This window comes from Hippocampus zosterae, chromosome 6 (genome assembly GCF_025434085.1).
Source record: "Hippocampus zosterae strain Florida chromosome 6, ASM2543408v3, whole genome shotgun sequence".
Taxonomy (NCBI): domain Eukaryota; kingdom Metazoa; phylum Chordata; class Actinopteri; order Syngnathiformes; family Syngnathidae; genus Hippocampus; species Hippocampus zosterae.
In genome coordinates, this window is record NC_067456.1 from 26,229,536 (window position 1) to 26,255,946 (window position 26,411).

The 26,411-nt window shown below is 47.2% G+C and overlaps 1 protein-coding gene and 1 long non-coding RNA gene across 2 annotated transcripts in view; both read left to right on the forward strand.

Moving 5' to 3' along the window:
* LOC127602328 (uncharacterized) overlaps positions 1-26,411 on the forward strand; it is a 69,286-nt gene that overhangs the window by 28,804 nt on the left and 14,071 nt on the right. The window lies entirely within an intron of this gene.
* arid3c (AT rich interactive domain 3C (BRIGHT-like)) overlaps positions 1-26,411 on the forward strand; it is a 52,683-nt gene that overhangs the window by 20,515 nt on the left and 5,757 nt on the right. Inside the window, exons 3-4 of the mRNA XM_052068281.1 lie at positions 9,532-9,715; positions 25,289-25,518. Of these exons, the coding sequence (XP_051924241.1) occupies positions 9,532-9,715; positions 25,289-25,518 (414 nt within the window). The remainder of the gene's footprint in view (positions 1-9,531; positions 9,716-25,288; positions 25,519-26,411) is intronic.

Genomic DNA, 26,411 nt, shown 5'->3' on the forward strand with positions numbered 1-26,411 from the left:
CAATGTGGTTGCCTAAAACCTTTACTTTAATGTGCAGGTGATCTGTTTCACCTCCGTTGGGAGTCAGCCATCCAAATCGTGAACCTTTTTATGTCCTTTAACTCTTCCACCTGACAACCCAGTTCGTTTGCCAACACAGGGTCTAAAAAACAATCATCCCCACCGGAGTCCACCAGTGCCCGAATCGGAAGAGCCCATGAACAACCGTAAATAGTTCCGTCTAATTCCAGCCTCTTAGGAAGTCCCCAAATGGACTTCTCCCTGCTTGGCTCCTGTGAGATGGTGCTGGATGTAAACTCACATTTGTCAGAGCGCATCGCAAGGCAGCTCGGGGTAATGGGACAGTCGGCCACTCGATGTCCTTGTTGACCGCAGGAGAAGCAGGCCTGGTCCCGAATCCGGCGCCGTCTCTCCTCTAGCCCCAAATGTCCACCTCCCAGCTGCATGGGCTCCTCATCGGTATTGACAGTCCAGATACTGGAGAGATGCTCTGGTCTGGACGGTCACCAGGACTCGCGGGAAGCCGGCCGACCACCTTCACGACGGGGCTGGGAAAGAGTGTTTTGCCGTACATCTACGTGTTCCCGCAAGTGATTGTCCAAAACAAGAGCCAGGTTAATAAGGTCCTATAAAGTGGTACTGTCATCACGGATTGCCAGTTAGCCGTCCTTCGGCCTCTCTTCCCATGACAGGATGGTGGAACACACGACGAAACTCGGCGACAAAATCCGGGAAGGAAGACCGCAGCACGGGTTGAGCATGGCTAATTTCCACTGCCCATGACGCCTGACCAGTCAATAGGCTCGTAATGAATGCCACCTTGGTAGAAACTTTCTCATACGCTGAAGGCTGCTGGTCAAATATGAGTGAGCATTGATGCAAAAATTGGGTGCAGAGCCTTGGTCCGCCACCATATCGTGCGGGATGAGGAAAATTAGGTTCCTGCACCAATGTTTTGTAAAGCGCTTTGTTACAGCTGCCACTGTTGTGAAAGCGCTATATAAATCAGCATGTATTGTATTGTATTGTATAATTGGGGTTAATGGTGCAGGAATAGCCTTAGTTGCTCCAGAGGATGGCGTTTCTCAGTTGCGTGCTTGTTCCATCTGGGAACTCAAATCATCAAGTCGATGAGCCAGCATGGTGACTGCCTCCCGGAGCTCCGCGAGCGCTTGTCCCTCCTGGCCCACTAGTTGCCCCTGTCTGGTCAAGGCGGTCATCATCTTATTCACGTCTACGGGATCCATCTTGGTCTGAGTATTTCTGTCACAATTTCGGGCAAGCCGAATAAGGTTTTGGATCCCAATAATCACAGACGTCAACAAGATCTCTGTACAAACAAATAGTTGAATGTATATAATAATATTGGTTAAGCCCTTGTATCCAAACGGCAAGGGAACAAAAATAGGACCGAGTATGCAAAAGAAAAACAACGTATAGAAAAACGTGAGAAAAATCCAATCAATAAAATAAAGATCTGCCGAGCAGGGTAAATAGTACAGAGAAGCTTAGAGCGAAAAACACGACGAGAACGATAATTGAAAAAGGTCAACGAGCGTGGAAGTAGCAATGCAATACACAATACTCCGACAACCCTTTGACAGCCGAAGGGTCCTATATACAATGTCCCTTAATTACAAGATTGGCAGCAGGTGTGCAACCAGAAAATAAGCTCGGACTGCCACCTGCTGGCCGGGCCGAACAACAAAACCCTGACAATCAGATGCATATCACTTTCTCTTCTGTGATCATTACTATTCCTCTTCGTTTGGATGCCATGGTCTACAGGGCGTAAATGTAAATGAATGAAATTAAAATCTTTCGCAATTCCAGAAAAACTTACTGCAATCAAGAGTCACTTGCACATCACCGTTTTGGATCCAATGATAGAAAATAACAGCGGTGCGGACACACTTCTTCCGTCGTATTGAGCGGGAGTTGCTGGAGTTGGCGCTACTGTGGGCTTCCGTATGGCTTCCCGAACTTGCGTTGTTACGAATCGATCGTTAATGTAATAGAGTCTTTGAAGGTTTAATGCATCCAATTTTTTTGTTTGTTTTTTAACGGGTTCGGGACGTTGTTTATTGAAGAATTGAACAAAAAGAGGTCTGCAGGTGGTATAGGATTTCTCCCTCTATCTCTCTCCCTATCTCTTCGTCTCCCCCTCACTCCCTGTGCTCTGCAACTTCAAGTAACTGCGCCACCTGGCATTGAAATACCTGTCATTACAAGTCCAAATGAAATGAATGCAATCATTCACATCGAACCTTAATTGCGTACCAACCATCGGCGGGCCGGATTAAAAAGACCAACGGGCTGGATCCGGCACGCGAGTAGTAGTTTGCCCAACACTGAGTTTCAATCTGGATATGAATCAGATTCATTGGCCAAGGATGTAAAAAAAAACCACACAAATAATTTACTTTTCCAGTTACAACCTGTCCAGAGGAACTAAACAAAACAATGACCAACAGGGGAGACAGAACGGGAAGACTTGCGATGAGCCGTTAAGCACCCCGATATCTTAGATGTGAAAAGAAATGTACAGTCAAACCTCGGTTTTCGAACGTCTCTGTTTTCGACCAAATCGGTTTTAGACCAAAAATTTCGAGTTTTTTACGCCTCGGATTACGACCGAAAATCGGTTCTCGAACAAACAGAGCGCACATGAATTCACCACTTGACTCCTCTCTGACTTTCTCGTGTAGCATTCTATTATGAAAAGACGTCTTTAATAATTTCTTTTTTTTTAAAGAGCGTGGTTTCGGTTTTCGAACAAATCTGTTTTCGAACAGCCTTCTGGAACGGATTATGGTCGAAAACCGAGATTTGACTGCAATAGAGAAGACGAGGAGAATAGAGAAGAAAAAATGACTGACTGAGAAAAAAAATTCAGCACATGGAGCGCAGATCGTTACAATAAATCTCAAAACTTGACATGCAGTGAAAGGGGAGGATGGAATGTGTGGGGGGGACAGGTACAATCAGATCAGCAAGCGCATCAAGAGCAGAGCAAAAGTCTGCTCTTGATGATAAGAACACAAACAACAACATATACATACAATAAACAAATGCTGCAAATTTTTTAAAATAATTCAGCAGCAGGCCTGAGGATTTCGGAAATTCATGGTAACCGTTTTTCGCTTCGTTGGATTACCCAATGGGAAACCATGGTAACTAATGTTGGGTTCTGTAAATGTTCATCATGGGAACCCATTTTTCTATTTTGACTGACAACTCATAATCATGAATTCTGACACTCAAAAATATAATGTTTGAAGGGTAAATGTTTGAAAACAATGCATTAACAATGAACATTACATGAGTAGCTGTGTACTCCAGGATTTTTTTCCCAAAAATAAATGGATCAAAAACTGGTGTACTCATGTGGCATCATCAGAGTATTTTTTTGCAATCTCACGCTGCAAAGATTAATTTACTGGTAATCATTAATACAGGTAAGTATTGATGTGGCTTGACATCCTCTTCCCAAGACGATGAGTGTGTAATCTACGATCAATTTGACGAAAGAATTTAACACATCATGTCATCATGAGTTCTACCAACAGTTAACATGCATGACTACACCTTGTGACGAATTTTTTATTCATAAAGTTACCATGCTACAAGCACTAAATTATAAAATAACCATTACTGTTTCATAATATTTTTCATAACAATTAGCCTACACCCCTCCGTGAGTCGTCACCTTACCGTGGTGGAGGGGTTTGTGTGTCCCAATGATCCTAGGAGCTAAGTTGTCTGGGGCTTTATGCCCCTGGCAGGGTCACCCATGGCAAACAGGTTCTAGGTGAGGGGCCAGACAAAGCACGGCTCAAAGACCCCTTATGATGAGCAAAATATATGGACCAAGGTTTCCCTTGCCCGGACGCGGGTCACCGGGGCCCCCCTCTGGAGCCAGGCCTGGAGGTGGGGCTCGTTGGCAAGCGCCTGGTGGCCGGGCCTACACCCATGGGGCCCGGCCGGGCACAGCCCGAAGAGGCAACGTGGGTCCCCCTTCCCATGGGCTCACCACCCATGCGAGGGGCCAAAGGGGTCGGGTGCAATGTGAGCTGGGCGGCAGGCAAAGGCGGGGACCCTGGCGGTCCGATCCTCGGCTGCAGAAGCTAGCTCTTGGGACATGGAATGTCACCTCTCTGGCAGGGAAGGAGCCCGAGCTGGTGTGTGAGGCAGAGAATTTCCGACTGGATATAGTTGGACTTGCCTCCACACACAGCCTGGGTTCTGGTACCAGTTCTCTCGAGAGGGGTTGGACTCTCTTACACTCTGGAGTTGCTCACGGTGAGAGGCGCAGAGCAGGTGTGGGCATACTCATTGCCCCCCGGCTCAGTGCCTGTACATTGGGGTTCACACCGGTAGACGAGAGGGTTGCCTCCCTCCGCCTTCGGGTGGGTGGATGGGTCCTGACTGTTGTTTGTGCATATGCACCAAACAGCAGCTCAGCATACCCACCCTTTTTGGAGTCCTTGGAGGGTGTGCTGGAGAGTACCCCTGCTGGGGACTCCCTTGTTCTGCTGGGGGACTTCAATGCTCACGTGGGCAATGACAGTGAGACCTGGAGGGGCGTGATTGGGAGGAACGGCCCCCCGATCAGAACCCGAGTGGTGTTTTGTTATTGAACTTCTGTGCTCGTCACGGATTGTCCATAACGAACATCTTGTTCAAACATAAGGGTGTCCATATGTGCACTTGGCACCAGGACACCCTAGGCCGCAGTTCGATGATCGACTTTGTAGTTGTATCGTCGGATTTGCGGCCGCATGTTCTGGACACTCGGGTGAAGAGAGGGGCGGAGCTGTCAACTGATCACCACCTGGTGTTGAGTAGGCTCCGATGGTGGGGGAAGATGCCGGTCCGCCCTGGCAGACCCAAACGTATCGCAAGGGTTTGTTGGGAGCGTCTGGCGGAATCCACTGTCAGAAGGAGTTTCAACTCCCACCTCCGACAGAGCTTTTCCCATGTTCCGGGGGAGGCGGGGGACATTGAGCCCGAGTGGACCATGTTCCGTGCCTCTATTGTTGAGGCGGCCAATCTGAGTTGTGGCCGTAAGGTGGTTGGTGCCTGTCGTGGCGGCGACCCCCGTACTCGCTGGTGGACACCAGCAGTAAGGGATGCCGTCAAGCTGAAGAAGGAGTCCTATCGAGCCTTTATGGCCTGTGGGACCCCAGAGGCAGCTAACGGGTATCGACTGGCCAAGGGGAACGCAGCTTCGGTGGTCGCCGAGGCAAAAACCCGAGCGTGGGAAGAGTTTGGTGAGGACATGGAAGCCGACTTCCGGACGGCTTCGAGGAAATTCTGGTCCATCATCCGACGTCTCAGGAGGGGGAAGCAGTGCACCATTAACACTGTGTACAGTGGGGATGGGGCGCTGCTGACTTCGACTCGGGACGTTGTGAACCGGTGGGCAGAGTACTTCGAAGACCTCCTCAACTCCACCAACACGTCTTCCTTGGAGGAAGCAGAGACTGGGGACTCTGAGGTGGGCTCTCCTATCTCTGTGGCTGAAGTCACCGATGTGGTTAAAAAGCTCCTCGGTGGCAAGGCCCCAGGGGTGGATGAGATCCGCCCGGAGTTCCTCAAGGCTCTGAATGTTGTGGGGCTGTCCTGGTTGACACGCCTCTGCAACATCGCGTAGTCAACAGGGAGAGTGCCTCTGGATTGGCAGACCGGGGTGGTAGTCCCTCTTTTTAAAAAGGGGGACCAGAGGGTATGTTCCAACTACAGAGGGATAACACTCCTCAGCCTCCCTGGTAAGGTCTATTCAGGGGTGCTGGAGAGGAGGGTCCGTCAGGAAGTCGAGCCTCAGATTGAGGAGGAGCAGTGTGGTTTTCGTCCCAGCCGTGGAACAGTGGACCAGCTCTACACCCTTAGCAGGGTCCTCGAGGGTATGTGGGAATTCGCCCAACCAGTCTACATGTGTTTTGTGGACTTGGAGAAGGCGTTTGACCGTGTCCCTCGGGGAGTTCTGTGGGGGGTGCTTCGAGGGTATGGGGTACCGAACCCACTGATACGGGCTGTTCGGTCACTATACCACCGATGTCAGAGTTTGGTTCGCATTGCCGGCAGTAAGTCGGAATTGTTTCCAGTGGGGGTAGGACTCCGCCAAGGCTGCCCTTTGTCGCCGATTCTGTTCATAACCTTTATGGACAGAATTTCTAGGCGCAGCCGAAGCGTTGAGGGGGTCCGTTTTGGGGGCCTCAGTATTACATCCCTGCTTTTTGCAGATGATGTGGTACTGTTGGCTCCTTCAAACAGGGCTCTCCAACTCTCACTGGAGCGTTTCGCAGCCGAGTGTGAAGCGGTTGGGATGAAGATCAGCACCTCCAAATCTGAAACAATGGTCCTCAGTCGGAAAAGGGTGGAGTGCCCCCTCCGGGTCGGGGAGGAGATCTTGCCCCAAGTGGAGGAGTTCAAGTATCTTGGGGTCTTGTTCACGAGTGGGGGCAGGGGGGAGCGGGAGATCGACAAGCGGATCGGTGCAGCGTCTGCTGTGATGCGGACGCTGTATCGGTCTGTCGTGGTGAAGAAGGAGCTGAGCCAAAGGGCGAAGCTCTCAATTTACCGGTCAATCTACGTTCCAACCCTCATCTATGGTCACGAGCTATGGGTCGTGACCGAAAGAACGAGATCCCGGTTACAAGCGGACGAAATGAGTTTTCTCCCCAGGGTGTCCGGGCTCTCCCTTAGAGATAAGGTGAGGAGCTCGGTCATCCGGGAGGGGCTCAGAGTCGAGCCGCTTCTCCTCCACATCGAGAGGAGCCAGATGAGGTGGCTTAGGCATCTGATTCGGATGCCTCCTGCGCGCCTCCCCGGTGAGGTGTTCCGGTCATGTCCCACCGGGAGGAGACCCTGAGGAAGACCCAGGACACGCTGGATAGACTATGTCACCCAGCTTGCCTGGGAACGACTCGGGATCCCCCGGGGAGAGCTGGAAGAAGTAGCTAGAGAGAAGGAAGTCTGGGCTTCCCTGCTAAAGCTGTTGCCCCCGCGACCCGGCCCCGGATAAGCGGTAGATGATGGATGGATGGATGGATGGATTAGCCTACAAATCTAATGACCAACTTGCCTCGTAATCGTGCCTCTCGTCGTATCTCGCTCTCGTGTTCTGTGCATACATTCCAGATGAGTTTAGTGATACGCCCTTTGGACAATTCATACGAAAAAACAGACATTCCCATTTCTTAAATGTCGTAACCAGTAGACCTTTGTGAGTTTTTTTTCGCCGCCATCTCAAACTTTCATCCGCGCGATTCCTCAGTTTGCGGACTAAAATAGCAACCCGCATGCGCACATAAATCTGTTGTCTCCCCCGGCCCCAACACTGAAAACAAAACAAAACGAAACGAAAGGAAATTAGAAGAAAGACACACACACCACACCACAAGCACACATACAGGCAAGTGAAATCGTGTTGATCACAGTCAACTCGTGTGCGGTGACTTTTTTAGTGAAACAATTTTTCGGTACCATAAAAATGACGCCACGGAAACAACAATCGTGAAATCCTCAGGCGTGCCTTATTATTTTTTTGTTTGTTTATTTGTTTTGACTGAGAAATTTCCTTCCGTACCAAAAATGCACATTATTTGGAACTGTGCGTCCCGTGGGAAAATTAGGCATCTAGGACGCGGGACGCAGAGGTAACGAGATGGCTGAATCTCTAAACATTCTCTGAGTATTACTATTATTACCACTACCACTAGTACTACATTAATTAATACCTTCAACTTCACAATAATAATAATAAATAATTAAATCAACCATTATTTTAAACTGTGTATTATCAATATTCATTATTCCAAACATGAGAAAGCATTCAGCAAACATAACTGGAATCGAGCAAAAGGACTCCAAATCCCAACGGCCAAACCCAGAAGTGAAGTGCCGACGTTATTGACTCCAGCTGTAACGCAAATTACTTGGTTCAAACAAACATTCTAGTGCGACCGCACAAACGTGACGTGCAAAAATAACTAAATAAAAGACACCACTGTTACAGAAAGACTTTACACGCTATTTAAACTGCCGATCGCCAACGGAACGAACTGTGATGCCGCTCTTTACACGTTGCACTTACTGTCAGCGGCAGCCCCGCCCCTTTTAAAGCGCCAGATAAAGTCATCGTGGGTATCCCTGGATGGATTTTCTTTGATTTCTTTATGATTTTTGCGGTCCTCCGGCCCACTTTATACCTGTGGACTAAGGATTAGAGGCTTTAATCCCTCGTTGTGTCCAAGGACCGCCAACCCCAGGCCAAGGCCAAGGCCAAGGACTTCACTCCGAGGTCAAGGCCAAGGACCAAGGACTTGACTCCGAGGCCGAGGACCAAGGACCGCCCTTCGGTCCTCGAACACATCACTGATATCTATCTATCTATCTATCTATCTATCTATCTATCTATCTATCTATCTATCTATCTATCTATCTATCTATCTATCTATCTATCTATCTATCTATCTATCTATCTATCTATCTATCTATCTATCTATCTATCTATCTATCTCTAATCCAAAATACAGGATTACTGAGATATATGTTCATTACGGACGAATTGGGATGGACGTTTTCCATAATTGTCTGGACTCCATAAATATTTATTTTTATTATGTTTTTAAACAATTAAACATTAAATGACCACTGATTTCCAGTCCTGTAAGGCTTGTCCTGTGCTTTCTTGATCTAAATGCTTTTGACATGAGGGATTACAATATATATCTTTATAGGGAGGTGAAACCATGTGATTTTATGAACGTGTTAAACAGGATTAAAAGGCAAAAGTCTTACACATTTATAGGATGGCTCTAGTCATAGGCTGCTTACTATTTTCAAAGGGCCAGTAGAACTTGCACAGGATCAGTTGTCTTCAACTGGACAGATTTTTTTCACCCCCATTGACCAATTCCTTAATCTATGAAAGTTCACTGCTGATGCAAATTTTTGGTCTAACTCATGCCTCTCTGCTGGTTTCAAGTTCTTTAGCCTGAGACTTATTAATGATATTGTCTATAGAGGAGAGGGGTCATCAGTCTTCTGTTTTATTGAGTCTCATTCATTGTCAGGACCACAAAATGAACCCATCATTCCTGAACTTAATTGATGTGGTTTTACTACTACCTATGCGATACTTCAAACTCTCCTCCACTTCACTGTATAGGTCTCACTGCCATTTGCACTAAATTTCTGGAGCTATTGATCCTTATTATGGTAAATCTAACAGTCACAATGGACCTGTAGCAGCAAGATGCAGGTTAATTATCTCAGGGTCAATCACAGTGGAATCTTAAAACGAGTGGAAATTCTGTCTTACTGGCTGATATTTAATTGCAAAGCCAGTCACTTCACAGAAAATGAAGTGGAACTTTTTCGATGTCATATTTCTTTCTGTGAATAAAGCTATCAACTCTTTGACTGGCTTAGGATAAATTGTTTTTATCAGGATGCAAACACCTATCGACGGGAGGAACAAAAGTTAATAGGATAAATTGTTGATATTGTGTTGGATTTCTGCAGGGACCCCAGTGAATCGGATTCCTATCATGGCAAAGCAGGTGTTGGATCTCTACACGCTCTACAAGCTTGTCACTGAAAAAGGCGGCTTAGTTGAAGTCATCAATAAGAAAATGTGGCGTGAGATCACCAAAGGCTTGAAGCTTCCTACTTCCATTACCAGTGCAGCTTTTACACTCCGAACACAGTGAGTATGCGCAGAAGTGATCACTTGAGATGCTTGATAACCTGCACTAAAGTCAGGGGATAATCACAAGGGATTCATTTGAATTATAAACTTCTCAATAATAAAATACAGTAGTTTCCTCGCTGCTGCTTGCGCGAACTTCATAATGTTTCGCTAGTTGTGTACTGCACTGTCTGTGACTCACGGCTTCCGTCCGTATTCAACACAAAATAATGGTGGTGCATTCATTGCGCCTAGGAAAGGGCAGATAGGTGACGTTTAACATGAACTAAACGGCGCTTGAATCGGATTTTACCGATACCCACCAATGCATCGTGATGGATCTTGATTTCACCCGTCAATCGCGTCATACCCAGAGAATGAGCCGATGCACTCGCGTCGCGCACGTGCGCATCGATGCATCGATTAATATCGATTATTTTCCACACCATTAACGCACACACACACTCACACACACACACACACACACACACACACACACACACACACACACACACAAACACGCACACACACACGCACACTCGCACACCTCTTTGCCCAAAGGTCGACTTTTGGAGCGACCAACCTCCCACGATTGACCAGATCACGCACGTGCAAGCATATGAACACACACACACACACACGACCATGCACCCGCGCACATACGCATGCACGCCACGATGAGCAACAGCCGGAGCGCCCGAACATAAATGAAACCTAAGGACACAAACACCCAAATCTTTTTTTTCCTCCCCCCATTTCTTCCTTACACCACTTGCAGTCGACCTGAGACCAGTCTGCTGGCTCTGGGTCGATTGCAATCGATGTATTGGGAACCCCTGCCTAAAACAGAGGTAATTCGCTGACTAGCTTAGCATTTAGCGCCGTGGTCTGCGCATGAGCAGTGATGCAGTCATCTGATTGGTTGCTTGCCCTCTATTCATCAAGTAACGGGATTGATGATAGGCTGACGTAGTACGTTCTGTGTATTTAGTGCCTACGTTTGAGGCATTTTCTATGCTTGTTGTGTGAAAGCCCGGGAGCCGCATTGAACCAGCCAAAGAGCCGCATGCAGCTCGCGAGCTGCGGGTTGACCACCCCTGGTTTCGAGAATTCAGAGCCCGTTGTCCCAATGCATTGAAACGAGACGAGTCATTGGATAAATGCTGGTTTTGTCCCGCCCATCGGACGCTCAGCGTCTCTGGGAGTCTATGGACTGTAGGCGTTTATGGGCTGTCCCGACGCTCAGCTTTTCTGCATGATGATTGGATGATCTGTCTGAGGCTGAATCTCTTTTTGATTGACAGCGAAATGAGCCAATCACCGATCTTATGGTGTCGGCATCCGTGGGAGCATTTTTCAACATGAATAAAACGGCGCTTGAATCGGATTTTACCGATACCCACCAATGCATCGTGATGAATCTAGATTTCACCCATCAATTGCGTCATACCCAGTGAATGAGCCGATGCACTCGCATCGCGCAAGTGCACATCGATGTATCGATTAATATCGATTATTTTCCACACCCTTACTCTCACTAGCAAACATATCAAAGATGGTTGTTATTTTTCAAAATAGACTTTCATAGGTGGGCATTTACATATAGTCTGCTGGTCAGGCAGGATCTCAACCCGAGACAGAGAGAGACTGGACTGACTGGTCAAGAGGGTCAGCTCTGTCCGGGGATGCTCCCTAGACACTCTGGAGGAGGTGGGCAACAGGAGGATGTTTAAGATGGACAGACCCTCCCACCCCTCCAGGTCAACCTTGTCACGGTTCTGTTTTCAGTCTGTATCCGATCTTATGGTGTTGGCATCCGTGGGAGCATTTTTCAATTCTCATTCTGTTCTGAGTTGAACTGTAGACTTCTTCTAATCACCTTAGCGACACTCTTTGTAAAAATGACTAGGAACAGATTAATCTTTTATATCTGGTGTGTTTTATTGTAGGTGCTTGTGTTCGCAGACTGACTTATTTCACCCCAGTTAAGACCGTGGAAAAGACCCCTTTTTGGTATGACAAGGTCACAGATCATTTTCTTGAATAGGAGCAGAGAGTAGAATTCACGTATAAATAAACGGACACATTTTCCGATGTAGCCCGAAATTGAGCTTCCCCTCCTTTGACAGACCAGCATTTGCCACTGGTGCAGTGAACATTTCAGTGAAGAGGAGTTGTGTACCACAGGGACATGCCATGTACTGTAATTTCCAGACGATAGAGCACACGTGATTGTAAGCCACAAACACTAGAGTTTTAAATGAAAAAACATTTTCTACACAGATAAGCCGCACCTGTCTATAAGCTGCAGGTGCCCACATTTTAAAGAGAGGTATTTACAAAGAAAGATGGTACACAGAAAGCGTTTTCAAAGTTTTAATAACATTCATTCATTCATTCATCTTCCGAGCCGCTTGATCCTCATTAGGGTCGCGGGGGGTGCTGGAGCCTATCCCAGCTGTCTTCGGGCAGTAGGCAGGGGACACCCTGAATCGGTTGCCAGCCTATCGCAGGGCACACAGAAACGAACAACCATTCACACTCACACTCACACCTAGGGACAATTTAGAGTGTTCAACCAGCCTGCCACGCATGTTTTTTTTGGAATGTGGGAGGAAACCGGAGCACCCGGAGAAAACCCACGCAGGCCCGGGGAGAACATGCAAACTCCACACAGGGAGGCCGGAGCTGGAATCGAACCCGGTACCTCTGCACTGTGAAGCCGACGTGCTAACCACTGGACTACCGGGCCGCCCGTTTTAATAACATACCTTACCTTAACTTTTCTTTTATAATAATGCCGTAAAACAGCACTTATAGGGCTGGTTAAAACCCCCCATAAAAGTCACTGTTCGCTGTCAAGTAATGTTTTTATTTTTTCCAATAAAAAAAATTCTCACTTGCTGAAAGACTCGGTCAACCATTCCTTCATTTGGCGTTCTACCATCTACGCTTTCGTGTCAACTTTCATGACAGTTTCTTTTGGGAGTTTTCTTTTTTTCTTTTTTCCCTGTTTTTGGCAAAGTAATTTTTGGTGGATGCAGTGCAAAACACATGTCAAATGCGCCCTCTTATGGCCGGTTGTTTTCAGTGTGAGGGATGATAACATCTTCCGCGACATGTATATATCAACTTGTCTCACTCTTTCCTTTTATGCTCAAGCGCTCCCCGGCCACCAATAAGAAAATCATAACATAGGCCGCTTTCATTAAATAAACCGCAGAGTTGAAAGCGTGTGACAAAAGTCGCGGCTTATAGTCCAGAAATTACTAAAAGTAACAATACATACCAATGCCAGGCCGAGCATTTTTAACCAGCTACGGGTGGAAGATGACCTTAACGGGGCGTACTTTCTGGTCATGAAATATGCAACTCTGTGCTTGTCACTTAAGGTGTTGAGACACTGATCCAAAGCAGCACTCTGTTCATCATGTGCGCAAGGTCTGAGGACATACTTTATTTAGTGCAAGCGATTCGGCACCATGTCTGCTGCACTCTCTGATCCACTCATTTGCCAAAGTGTATTTTGTGCGATCAAAAGACCATCCGGCATTGCATTTTTCACATAAAATGACATTCTCACTTGATAGACTAATTTCATAGCATTGGTTATAAACGCCATGGCGTCATACTTCCATTATTAATACAAGATCCACATTCCATTCATTGACACGAACATGACAGTTACCTATTGATGTGTTTAATGAACACACAGTTAAATTCCCATCTTAGAAGGTAATTTAAGCGACCCTAGTGAGGATTAAGCGGTTCAGAAAATGGATGGATGGAGGGTTTTGAAAGTTATTAAATGTATATGATTGGCGGCCCGGTGGTCGACTGGTTAGCGTGTTGTCCCCGTGCCTGCGTGGGTTTTTCCCGGGTACTCTGGTTTCCTCCCACATTACAAAAACATGCATAGCAGGCTGATTGAACACTCTAAAGAGTGTGAGTGTGTCTCTGTGTGCCCTGCGATTGGCTGGCACTGGTTCAGGGTGTCCCCCGCCTACTTCCCAAAGCCAGCACCCCCACGCGACCCTTGTGATGATCAGTGGATCGGAAAATGGATGCATGGTTGGTAATTGGAGTTAGCTTATTAGCCCAAAATATTTCATCCTCAAGACTCAATTTATTTATGCATTTTTCGAAATGTAAATGACTTGATTGAAATAAGTGATATTATCCATTTGTGTATTTTCTTAACCGCTTAAACTCACAGCGATCAGAGAATATGTAAACATCACAAAGAAGGCTAAAGGCTACGAGATTAAAAACTTCAATCTTCAGAACTGAAACCTGAAGCCCTGATAATATAATGTGTTTGTAATTATTATTTACAAAAATTCAATTAAAATTTCTACGAAAACTTTTCATCAATGCCAGAGGGTATTTGGACTGTTGGAGCAGGGTAATAATTTTACATGGCTCAACAATTTGGGCAGACAATCATCTTGATCCACCTTGGCTGTGCAAAATTGCCTCTCATGAGCAAACATATCCAAGATCGTTATCTATCCATCCATCCATCCATCCATCCATCCATTTTCCACTGCTTATCCGGGGTCAGGTCGCGGGGGCAGTAGCTTTAGGAGGGAAACTCCTCATGGCAGATTCCGAGGCGTTGCCATGCCAGCTGGGTGACATAGTCTCTCCAGCGTGTCCTGGGTCGTCCTCGGGGTCTCCTGCCAGTGGGACATGCCCGGAACACCTCACCAGGGAGGCGTCCGGGAGGCATCCTAATTAGATAACCGAGCCACCTCATCTGGCTCCTCTCGATGTGGAGGACAAGCGGCTCTACTCTGAGCCCCTCCCGGATGACCGAGCTTCTCACCTTATCTCTAAGGGAGAGGCCGGACACCGTGCGCAGAAAACTCATTTCGGCCGCTTGTATCCGGGATCTCGTTCTTTCGGTCACGACCCATAGCTCGTGACCATAGATGAGGGTTGGGACATAGATCGACCGGTAAATTGAGAGCTTCGCCCTTTCGCTCAGCTCCTTCTTTACCGCGACAGACTGATACAACGTCTGCATCACAGCAGACGCTGCACCGATCCGCCTGTCGATCTCTCGCTCCCTCCTACCCTCACTCATGAACAAGACCCCAAAATACTTAAACTCCTCTACTTGGGGCAAGATGTCCTCCCCGACCCAGAGAGGGCACTCCACCCTTTTCCGACTGAGGACCATTGTTTCAGATTTGGAGGTGCTGAGCCTCATCCAACCGCTTCACACTCAGCTGCGAAACGCTCCAGTGAGAGTTGGAGAGCCCTGCTTGAAGGAGCCAACAATACCACATCATCTGCAAAAAGCAGGGATGTAATACTGAGGCCCCCAAAACGGACCCCCTCAACGCTTCGGCTGCGCCTAGAAATTCTGTCCATAAAGGTTATGAACAGAATCGGCGACAAAGGGCAGCCTTGGCGGAGTCCTACCCCCACTGGAAACGATTCCGACTTACTGCCGGCAATGCGAACCAAACTCTGACATCTGTGGTATAGTGACCGAACAGCCCGTATCAGTGGGTTCGGTACCCCATACCCTCGAAGCACCCCCCACAGAACTCCCCGAGGGACACGGTCAAACGCCTTCTCCAAGTCCACAAAACACATGTAGACTGGTTGGGCGAATTCCCACATACCCTCGAGGACCCTGCTAAGGGTGTAGAGCTGGTTCCACAGTTCCACGGCCAGGACGAAAACCACACTGCTCCTCCTCAATTTGAGGCTCAACTTCCCTACGGATCCTCCCCTCTAGCACCCCTGAATAGGCCTTACCAAGGAGGCTGAGGAGTGTGATCCCTCTGTATTTGGAACACACCCTCTGGGTCCCCCTTTTTAAAAAGAGAGACCACCAGCCCGGTCTGCCAATCCAGAGGCACTCTCCCAGATTACCACGCGATGCTGCAGAGGCGTGTCAACCAGGACAGCCTCACAGCATCCAGAGCCTTGAGGAACTCCAGGCGCATCTCATCCACCCCTTGGGCCTTGCCACTGAGGAGCTTTTTAAACACATCGGTGACTTCAACCACAGGGATAGGAGAGCCCCCCTCAGGATCTTCAGACTCTGCTTCCTCCGAGGAAGGCGTGTTGGTGGAGTTGAGGAGGTCTTCGAAGTACTCTGCCCACCGGTTCACAACGTCCCGAGTTGAAGTCAGCAGCACCCCATCCCCACTGTACACAGTGTTAGTGGTGCACTGTTTCCCCCTCCTGAGACGTCAGATGGTGGACCAGAATTTCTTTGAAGCCGTCCGGAAGTCGACCGAACTCTTCCCACGCCCGGGTTTTTGCCTCGGCGACCACCGAAGCTGCGTTCCGCTTAGTCAGTCGATACCCGTCAGCTGCCTCTGGGGTCCCACCTGCCATAAAGGCCCGATATGACTCCTTCTTCAGCTTGACGGCATCCCTTACTGCTGATGTCCAGCGAGTACGGTGGTTGCCGCCACGATAGGCACCGACCACCTTATGGCCACAACTCAGATTGGCCGCCTCAACAATAGAGGCACGGAACATGGTCCATTCGTACTCAATGTCCCCTGTATCCCCCGGGACATAGGAAAAGCTCTGCCGGAGGTGGGAGTTGAAACAGGGGATTCAGCCAGATGCTCCCAACAACCCCTCACAATACGTTTGGGTCTGTAAGGACAGACCGGCATCTTCCCCCACCATCGCAGCCTACTCAGCATCCAGGTGGTGATCAGTTGACAGCTCCGCCCCTCTCTTCACCCGAGTGTCCAAAACATGCGGCCGTAAATCCGATGATACAACCACAAAGTCAATCATCGAACTGCTGTGCCAAGTGCACATATGGACATGCTTATGTTTGAACAAGGTGTTTGTTATGGACAATCCATGATGAGCACAGATGTCCAACAACAAAACACCACTCAAGTTCTGATCGGGGGGGCCGTTCTTCCCATTCACGCCCTTCCAGGTCTCACTGTCATTGCCCACGTGAGCTTTGAAGTCCCGCAGCAGAACAAGGGAGTCCCGCGCCGGAATACTCTTCAGCACACCCTCCAAGGACTCCAAAAAGGGTGGGTACGCTGAGCTGCTGTTTGGTGCATATGCAAAAACAACGGTCAGGACCCATCCACCCACCCGAAGGCGGAGGGAGGCAACCCTCTCGTCTACCGGTGTGAACCCCAATGTACAGGCACTGAGCCGGGGGGCAATGAGTATGCCCACACCTGCTCTGCGCCTCTCACCGTGAGCAACTCCATAGTGGAAGAGAGTCCAACCCCTCTCGAGAGAACTGGTACCAGAACCCAGGCTGTCTCCCCACCCGAAGGCGGAGGGAGGCAACCATCTCATCTACCGGTTAGGGATGTGAATCTCAGCACTGAGGACGATTCGATACACATCTCGATGCACTACCAGCGATGCGATACTTAAACGATACATGGAATTTTCTGGCGACACGATGCGATACGTTTCACCATCTTCACGATGTAATACGACGCGATACACATTTAATTCAAATCAATGCGATCCGATACGATACAGTGCAATTTGTTGTGATAAAATGTCCAAAAGAGTCATCCATATATAGTTTTTCCTTGCGCGGTCACAGTGAGCTGCAAGGGGACCCCCAAAATAAGAAGCGATTTTTTTCTGATTCTGACCTGGTTTGCCAAGAGTTTCTCCGGTTGTCCAACGAGGTACTGGACGGGGAGGCGGGGGGAAACTTGTCGGTGATGTGGTGCTATCGTTTTAAGTGGTCTGCATATTTGTGGTGCTGCCGTTGTATGGCTTTGTAGTGCGACATTATTTGCAAATTACGGAGCTTTTATCAATCTTTCCGTCTTTCTTTTCGAAGCCGTAGTATTTCCAAACATAAGATCTGAATGTTGCGGAAGCATTAAATACAGTAGTTTCCTCGCTGCTGCTTGCGCGAACTTCCATAGTGTTTTGCTAGTTGTGTACTGGACTGTATGTGACGCACGGCTACCGTCCGTATTCAACACAAAACGCAAAACAATGATGGCGCATTCATTGCGCCTAGGAAAGGGCATATAGGTGACGTTTAACATGAATAAAATGGCGCTTGAATCGGATTTTACCGATACCCACCAATGCATCGTGATGAATCTCGATTTCACCCGTCAATCGCGTCGTACCCAATGAATGAGCCGATGCACTCGCATCGCGCACGTGCGCATCGATGTATCGATTAATATCGATTATTTTCCACACCCTTACTACCGGTGTGAACCCCAATGTACAGGCACTGAGCCAGGGGGCAATGAGCCAGGGGCCCACACCTGCTCTGCAGGATAATCATTTTACATGGCTCAACAATTTGGGTATACAATCATCTTGATCCACCTTGGCAATGCAAAATTGCCTCTCACTTAGGGATGTGAATCTCAGCACTGAGGACGATTCGATACACATCTCGATGCACTACCAGCGATGCGATACTTAAACGATACATGGAATTTTCTGGCGACACGATGCGATACGTTTCACCGTCTTCACGATGTGATACGATGCGATGCACATTTAGTTCAAATCAATGCGATCCGATACGATACAGTGCAATTTGTTGTGATATTGTGCAATTAAACATGATGCAAATACACAAAGAAAAAAAGTTAAAAAAAAGATGGAATTCAGTATGTTATTGCAAAAAGTATACCACTTTATTCCTTATAAACAGTAGAACGTGTAAAACATCTTATTTAAGCCCTTTCACAATTGGGTTTTGTGCAAAGAAAATGTAAACGATTTGCCACCTGAGACTCACAGCTGTTGCTGTAGTGTAAACACAAACAGACTACTCACTATTTATTTATTTACCGACTGAGAAATTTCCTTGCGTCCCAGAAACATTATTTGGAACTGTGGGTCTGGCGGGAAAATTATGTGTCTGGGATGCGGGGCGCAGAAGTAACGAGATGGCTGGTTTGGTGTGTGAGCAAAGTTGAATGTTTTCATGAAATATTAGAGTAGCAAAAACCTGTCTTCTTGGCAAAAAGGATGTCCTTATGGCACCATCGGGCGAAAAAATAAAAGCTTTGTTCTTATATGTCATCTTGAACATTTTTGACACAGTTCGTCCACTAACAGAATGGTGACTGGATCCCGCAAACAGACACAAACACAATCCCGAACAAAAATATTTATTTTCTGAAAAAGCGCACCGACAAAATATAAACAGAAATCGCTGCTCACAATGACTTAGGAAAAACAATGCAGAAACACAAAGTGCCTGCAAAAGGCAAGAAAATATAGTAAAGCCGAAAATATAAACGAAATTACAAGAGTCAACGAAACTAAACAAGAGCAAGGTCAAAGACAAATTAATAACATGACTTACAAACGAGGGACTAAAGAGAAAAAATGACAATGTGAGATCAAGAGGTCGAGAAAACAACACTTGAGCATGAGCAGCAAACAAGGTCAATAATCTGACAGAGACTTGGCAATTAGTCTGGTTTGCTGTAGGGATGTGAATCTCAGCACTGAGGACGATTCGATACACTTCTCGATGCACTACCAGCGATGCGATACTTAAACGATACATGGAATTTTCTGACGACACGATGCGATACGTTTCACCGTCTTCACAATGTGATACGATGCGATACACATTTAGTTCAAATCAATGCGATCCGATACAGTGCAATTTGTTGTGATATTGTGTGTGCAATTAAACATGATGCAAATACGCAAAGAAAAAAAGTTAAAAAGAAGATGGAATTCAGTATGGTATTGCAAAAAGTAGACCACTTTATTCCTTATAAACAGTAGAACGTGTAAAACAACTTATTTAAGCCCTTTCACAATTGGGTTTTGTGCAAAGAAAATGTAAACGATTTGGCACCTGAGACTCACATCTGTTGCTGTAGTGTAAACACAAACAGACTACTCACTGAGTGTCTTATATGAAATATCCATCTCCATAGAATCTCCACAGAAAAAAAATACAATTGAAACAATGTGGCAGTCACAGCCTCAAAGCTGCTGTGTGTATTGTAGCGTATACAGACCACTCTCACTGAGTGTCAAAATGAAATGTCCAAAAGAGTTATCCATATATAGTTTTTCCTTGCGCGGTCACAGTGAGCTACAAGGGGACCCCCAAAATAAGAGGCGATTTTTTTCTGATCCTGACCTTGTTTGCCAAGAGTTTCTCCGGTGTCCAACGAGGAAGTGGACGGGGAGGCGGGGGAGGGGGCGGGAAACTTGCCGGTGATGTGGTGCCATTGTTTTAAGTGGTCTGCATATTTGTGTTGCTGCTTCGTAGTGCAACATTTTTTGCAAATTAAGGAGGTTTTATCAAGCTTTCCGTCTTTCTTTTTGAAGCCGTAGTATTTCCAAACATAAGATCTGAACGTTGCGGGAGCATTAAATACAGTAGTTTCCTCGATGCTGCTTGCGCGAACTCCATAATGTTTCGCTAGTTGTTTACTGCACTGTATGTGACTCACGGCTTCCGTCCGTATTCAACACAAAATAATGATGGTGCATTCATTGCGCCTAGGAAAGGGCAGATAGGTGACGTTTAACATGAACTAAACGGCGCTTGAATCGGATTTTACCGATACCCACCAATGCATCGTGATGAATCTAGATTTCACCCGTCAATCGCGTCATACCCAGAGAATGAGCCGATGCACTCGCGTCTCGCACGTGCGCATCGATGCATCGATTAATATCGATTAGGATATACCCACAATAGCCACAAGCGCCATTGTTTATGTTATGTTCACTCACAGTCATTTTCTGGAACTCCCCCTTATAGTCGGGACCTCTCAATCAACTGGAGTATGACGTACAGTACAAACGTTCATAAAGCACTTCTCATATAATAATAGCCTATTATATGACAGCCGACATGACGCTCAAAGTAAGACGGACACATTTTTTCTGATAATCAGTGTGTTTTACGTATTGTCCAAACATATTTTTATTCGAGCGAGGGTGAGGTCTGGCTTGTTTCGGCAATCGGCATCATGTCACCAGACGCACTTCCTTAGGATACACTGTGCGGGCTTTTGCTGCGTCAACGCCCCCTGCAATGAGTCGACGCCCCTTGGACTAAGTGACGCAGCTTGGACTGTGCCGAGCAGCCGATGCAGTCTAAACTGCACCGGTGCAGTTCACATGTCAATTAGAAGCCTGGACTGTGTCAACGCAGCCGATGTGTCAATTAGCAGCCTGGACTGTGTCAACGTTGCTTGAAGGTCCGACACTTGAATGTCCGACAGGTGAATGTCAGACACATACTCTCGCAATTTAATCTAGTGAAGCATTGTGGGACTTCCGGGTAGAGTGAACGCTGGCGCGTTTTGGCTGCCGCTGCTCTCCCACAAACTTTTGTGTTTTACGGTGTTTTTACAGTGTTTTTACGCTCGATTGTTTTACTGTTTCGCATGGAATCACTATCATCATCTCACAGTTATTCCACCCATCCCCCATTCACACCTGCCTCGCACTCTCAACTCTCTTCGACTGTTTCGTCCCGGCGTCTCAGCGTCCTACCCGTCAACCTGTCGCTCCTCCATCGACCTGTCAAGGGTCTGCTCCAGTACTCGGTGGCCGAGCTCGTTCGGCTCCGCTTCCAATGGCTGAGCCCTCCTCCTGCTCTACACAGGCTCCCGGACATTGTTCGCTTTCCTTCCCGGAAATATATTCATCGTGTGTCTCATCGGGGCTTCTACCTCAACCGATCCAACACCATCACCTACTTCTGGTCTTCCTCCCGTCGGCCATCCAGAAACGCCGGCCGATCCATCTACCATCGTGTGTTAGCCGGCTTGGCTAGGTCGGCTAACGGTCCCCGCAGCAGCGAGACTGCCGCCGTCAACTTCGGGCTACTTATCATCCGTTCGCTTACTGGGAAGGGTAATCTCATTCAAGATATCCTCACGGACCGTGGACCGTAAGCTTGACATTCTTTGCTTAAATGAAACCTGGCAAACTCCCAGGGACTTCTCACAGTTGAACGATTCCACTCCCCCGGGATTTGTTTACATTTCCAAGCCCCGCGATTCTGGTCGCGGAGGAGGTCTCGGGATACTATACCACGAGAAGTGGAAAGTACTTCCGGTTTCTCTCCCGCCACTTTCCTCCTTTGAATGCCTTGCCTGTAAAATATCCGGACCCATTCCCACGATTATTGCCACAGTGTACCGCTGCCCCAAACCCCACTGCTACTTTTTAAATGAAGTGTCTACTGTCCTCACCCATCTCTCCTCTCTGTCACCAAATGTATTAATCCTGGGAGATTTTAATTTACATATGGACAACACTGCTCTTCCTCTCACCATTGACTTCACTTCTTCAATTAACAGTTTTGGTTTTGATCAATTTGTAGATTTTCTCACACACATCAAAGGTCACACCCTGGATCTGATCTGCTGCTCTGGTATTTCCCCCTCCAACTGTACTGCTTACGATCTTCCAATAACGGACCACTTCCTTATCTCAGTCAACATTACACTCCAGCTCTCAGCTGCCAGATCAACCCGGACCATTGTTTACCGTAATATTAAAGACATTAACATTGACTCTTTCACTGCATGGCTGACCACCCTGACTCCGGACATTGATTCCACTCCTGATGATTTGGTTTTCCGATATAACTCTGGTCTCACCAGCATCCTCAATACGCTCGCCCCTGTCAAGTCCCGCTCTGTCCTTTTTACTCGGTCTGCCCCTTGGTTCACCCGTCATCTACGTTCCTTGAAATCCCAAACCCGGCAGCTTGAGAGACTTTATAGGAGAACCGGCCTCACTGCTCACAAGGACATCTATGCATCTCAACTATCCCTATACAAGGATTCCATCTCTCAAGCAAAATCACATTACTACTCCGGACTCGTCTGCTCCAATGCTGGAAATACTAAGACTCTCCCTTTGGAACAGAATCACTCAACCTCCTGACTCCCTACCACCTCACTTTTATTTTCGTGTCACCTCCAACGCACTTCTCCTCTTTTTCAATGAAAAAATCAACAGAATCCACCAGCATCTGGGCTCCCCTGTACCTTTCCCCTCCTCTGACCTTCTCACCCCTTGCAAACTGTTCTCTTCTTTTGAACTCCCCCATCTCTCATTAATTTGAGACCTCATCATTAAATCCAAGACTTCCTCCTGTCAGCTCGATCCCCTCCCCACAGTTCTGGTCAAATCCTACCTACCCTCTCTGCTTCCCTTCATCTCAGCCATTATCCATTCCTCTCTGTCGACTGGAATTGTTCCTGTGCTCTTCAAAACTGCAGCTGACACCCCAATGCTGAAAAAACCCGGTTCAGATCCCAATGAATTCAATAACCTACGCCCCATTTCCCATCTTCCCTTCATCTCGAAAATTCTGGAGAAAACTGTCGCCTCTCAGCTCCACTCCCACCTCACCGACAATAGTCTTTATGAACAATTCCAGTTCGGCTTCCGTCCCCGTCACAGTACTGAAACAGCCCTCATAAAAATCACAAACGATCTTCTCATTGCAGCGGACTCTGGCCTAATCTCCATCCTCATCCTCCTTGACCTGAGTGCAACCTTCAACACAATCTCTCACCCCATCCTCCTCAATAGACTCTCTACCATAGGCATCAACACCCCTCTACGGTGGTTCCACTCATATCTCACTGGCCGCTCTCAGTTCATTCAACTTGATTATTTTACTTCACAATCCCTCCCCGTTTCTTCTGGTGTTCCCCAGGGTTCTGTCCTCGGTCCGCTCCTCTTCATTGTCTACCTCCTTCCGCTCTGAAACATTTTCCGCAAATTTGGCTTACACTTTCACTGCTTTGCGGATGACACCCAGCTCTATCTCTCCAGCAAACCCGACGCTTCTCTCCCACCCTAATCCTTCTCTCACTGTCTCTCAGAAATCAAATCTTGGTTCACCCATAATTTCCTCAAGCTAAACAGCAATAAAACTGAACTCCTTACTCGTCAGTACCAAATCCACTCTAAACAAAGCCGACAGTTTCTCCCTCATAATTGATAATGCCATCAGGTGAAGAGTCTGGGTGTCATCCTTGACAGTTCACTATCCTTTCACTCCCACATAGATAACATTACCCGGTCCGCTCATTTCCACCTTCGCAATATAAACTGCCTCCGTCCCTCACTCAGTCCTCACACCACTGCTATCCTTGTTCACAGTCTTGTCACTTCCCGTATTGACTACTGCAACTCACTCCTCTTCGGTGTCCATCAAAAATTCCTCCATAAACTTCAACTTGTTCAGAATTCAGCAGCCCGGATCATCACGAGAACCCCTTCCATCATATCAACCCCATCCTCCGACAGCTCCACTGGCTTCCTGTCAAACTTAGAATCAACTTCAAATTACTTCTCCATACATTCAAAGCCATCCATAACCTTGCGCCCCCCTATCTGTCAGATCTTCTTCAAATCTCCATTCCCTCTCGCGCACTCAGGTCCTCATCCTCCCTCCACCTTTTTCTACCCTCTGCCCGTCTCAGTACAATGGGGTGCAGAGCGTTTAGTCGCTCTGCACCTAAACTCTGGAACTCACTTCCTCCCAACATTCGTAATATTGACTCTCTTTCCTTATTCAAAACCCAGCTCAAACCCCACCTATTCAGACTTGCCTACCCGCCGTAAATCTTTCTTTATTATTTTATCTGTGTTTTACTATTGGTTTTAATTGTACAGTGTCCTTGAGTGTTATGAAAGGCGCTTACAAATGTGATATATTATTATTATTTTTATAACGCAGCCGATGCAGTCTAAACTGCGCCGGTGCAGTTCACGTGTCAATCACGTGACGGAATGAATCAGCACATGCACTGACACGTGGTTTGCTCTGTGAGCCCGGCGAATGCGTCAACGCATCGGTGTCGCTGGAACCATCACTAGTACCAAATATTTTGTAAGTATGGCTTTTATTTTGTGATTGGGCTTTCGCTTGCGTGTATTTGCTACATTGTTTTTGGTTTGCCTTCGCGGTTCTTATTTTCCTCCCTTGCCTTTTGTGCAAGCGCTTTTTGTTATTCGTTTTTGTGCCCTCTGGTCCTTGTTTTGACCAGCACTTTGTTACTTCTTTGGCAGTGCGATTTTTGTATATTAAACCCTTTTTGCTACGGAGACCTTATCTGGTGTCTACACTTTTGGGATCCCAACTTTATTCGGCTTGCCCGAAACGTGACATACCTGACAGCATTGGGCAGCTCCTTCAGCCAGACACTGATACACTCGCGCTGCAAGAAGGAGAGGTACTGCCCCTCGTTTCTGCCGACTGCTGTCAGGCTACTGAATAAACGCACCTGGACTCTCCCCCCTGCAAAGTTTTTTTAATGGCAGTTCTAAAAGAGCTGTTATGAAATGCAATTTATTAAGTTACACTGACTAAAATATTAATGACTGAGTGACAAATTCACAGGATGATGGACTGGGATGGCCTGAAATAAAGTTCGCCTTGCGTGTCCCCTGCTGGCAAATGACCTATCATCTGCATGTAAAGCAAACTTCGACTGAATTTATTTTTTCTCATTTCTCTGTGGACAAGAGGACCACAGGGCCTGATTGAAGGCTATTGTCTGGTGGTTGTGGACCCCTGGGTTAAAAGGTCTTTTAAAATGTCACTGACTGAGAATGTGTTCTTTCTCACAGGTACATGAAGTACCTCTACTCGTATGAATGTGAAAAGCGAGGGCTGAGCTCCCCTGGTGAGCTTCAGGCAGCTATTGACAGCAATCGGCGGGTAGGCCGTCGGCAGAGCTACGGCTCTCCCATCTTCAATTACTCTGCTGTGAGCAACCCGACATTGCTGTCTTTGCCAAGAGTTGAACTTTCTCACTTACCAATATCCACTATGTCCCAGCTTCCTGTGTTCAAGAAAGGTAAGATATACACTTTTTTTTTTTTAATCTGGTGATTTTTTAAGGCAAACATTTAAATACTTTTTCACTGTGGGTTTCGAAGAAACCATTTAGCCCACATTCTCTGCATGTAACCCCAATGATTAGGATTGCAGTCAACGGAGCCATGTTATCGGATCTCGCCCATCTCCGCTTTGTTCCAGTGCTCCATTTTTCATTAAGGTGCTCTGGCTCACCAGCACATGACGCAGACCTTGTTTGGGCGGGCGACGTCTGAGCCACGTCATTTGTTTTATTATCTCTCATCATTGTATGTCTATCTATCTATCTATCTATCTATCTATCTATCTATCTATCTATCTATCTATCTATCTATCTATCTATCTATCTATCTATCTATCTATCTATCTATCTATCTATCTATCTATCTCTCTCTCTCTCTCTTTCTCTCTCTCTCTCTCTCTCTCTCTCTCTCGTCTCACCCCTCGGGTGGTGTCCGACCCTCATTCAGCTCGGGTCCTCTACCAGAGGCCAGGAAGCTTGAGGGTTCTGCGCAGTATCCTTGCTGTTCCCAGCACTACACATTTCTGGACTGAGATGTCCGATGTTGTTCCCGGGATCTGTTGCAACCACTCATCTAGTTTGGGGGTCACTGCCCCGAGTGCTCCAATCGACTGTCACCTTTACCTTCCAGGATCTCTCCAGCTCCTTTCTGAGCCCTTGGTATTTCACGAGCTTCTCGTGTTCCTTCTTTCTGATGTTTCCATCATTTGGGACCGCTACATCCACTACAACGGCTTTCCTCTGCCTTTTATCTATGATCACGATATCTGGTTGGTTCGCCATTACCATCTTGTCAGTCTGGATCTGGAAGTCCCACAGGATCTTCGCTCTGTCATTCTCCACCAATTCGG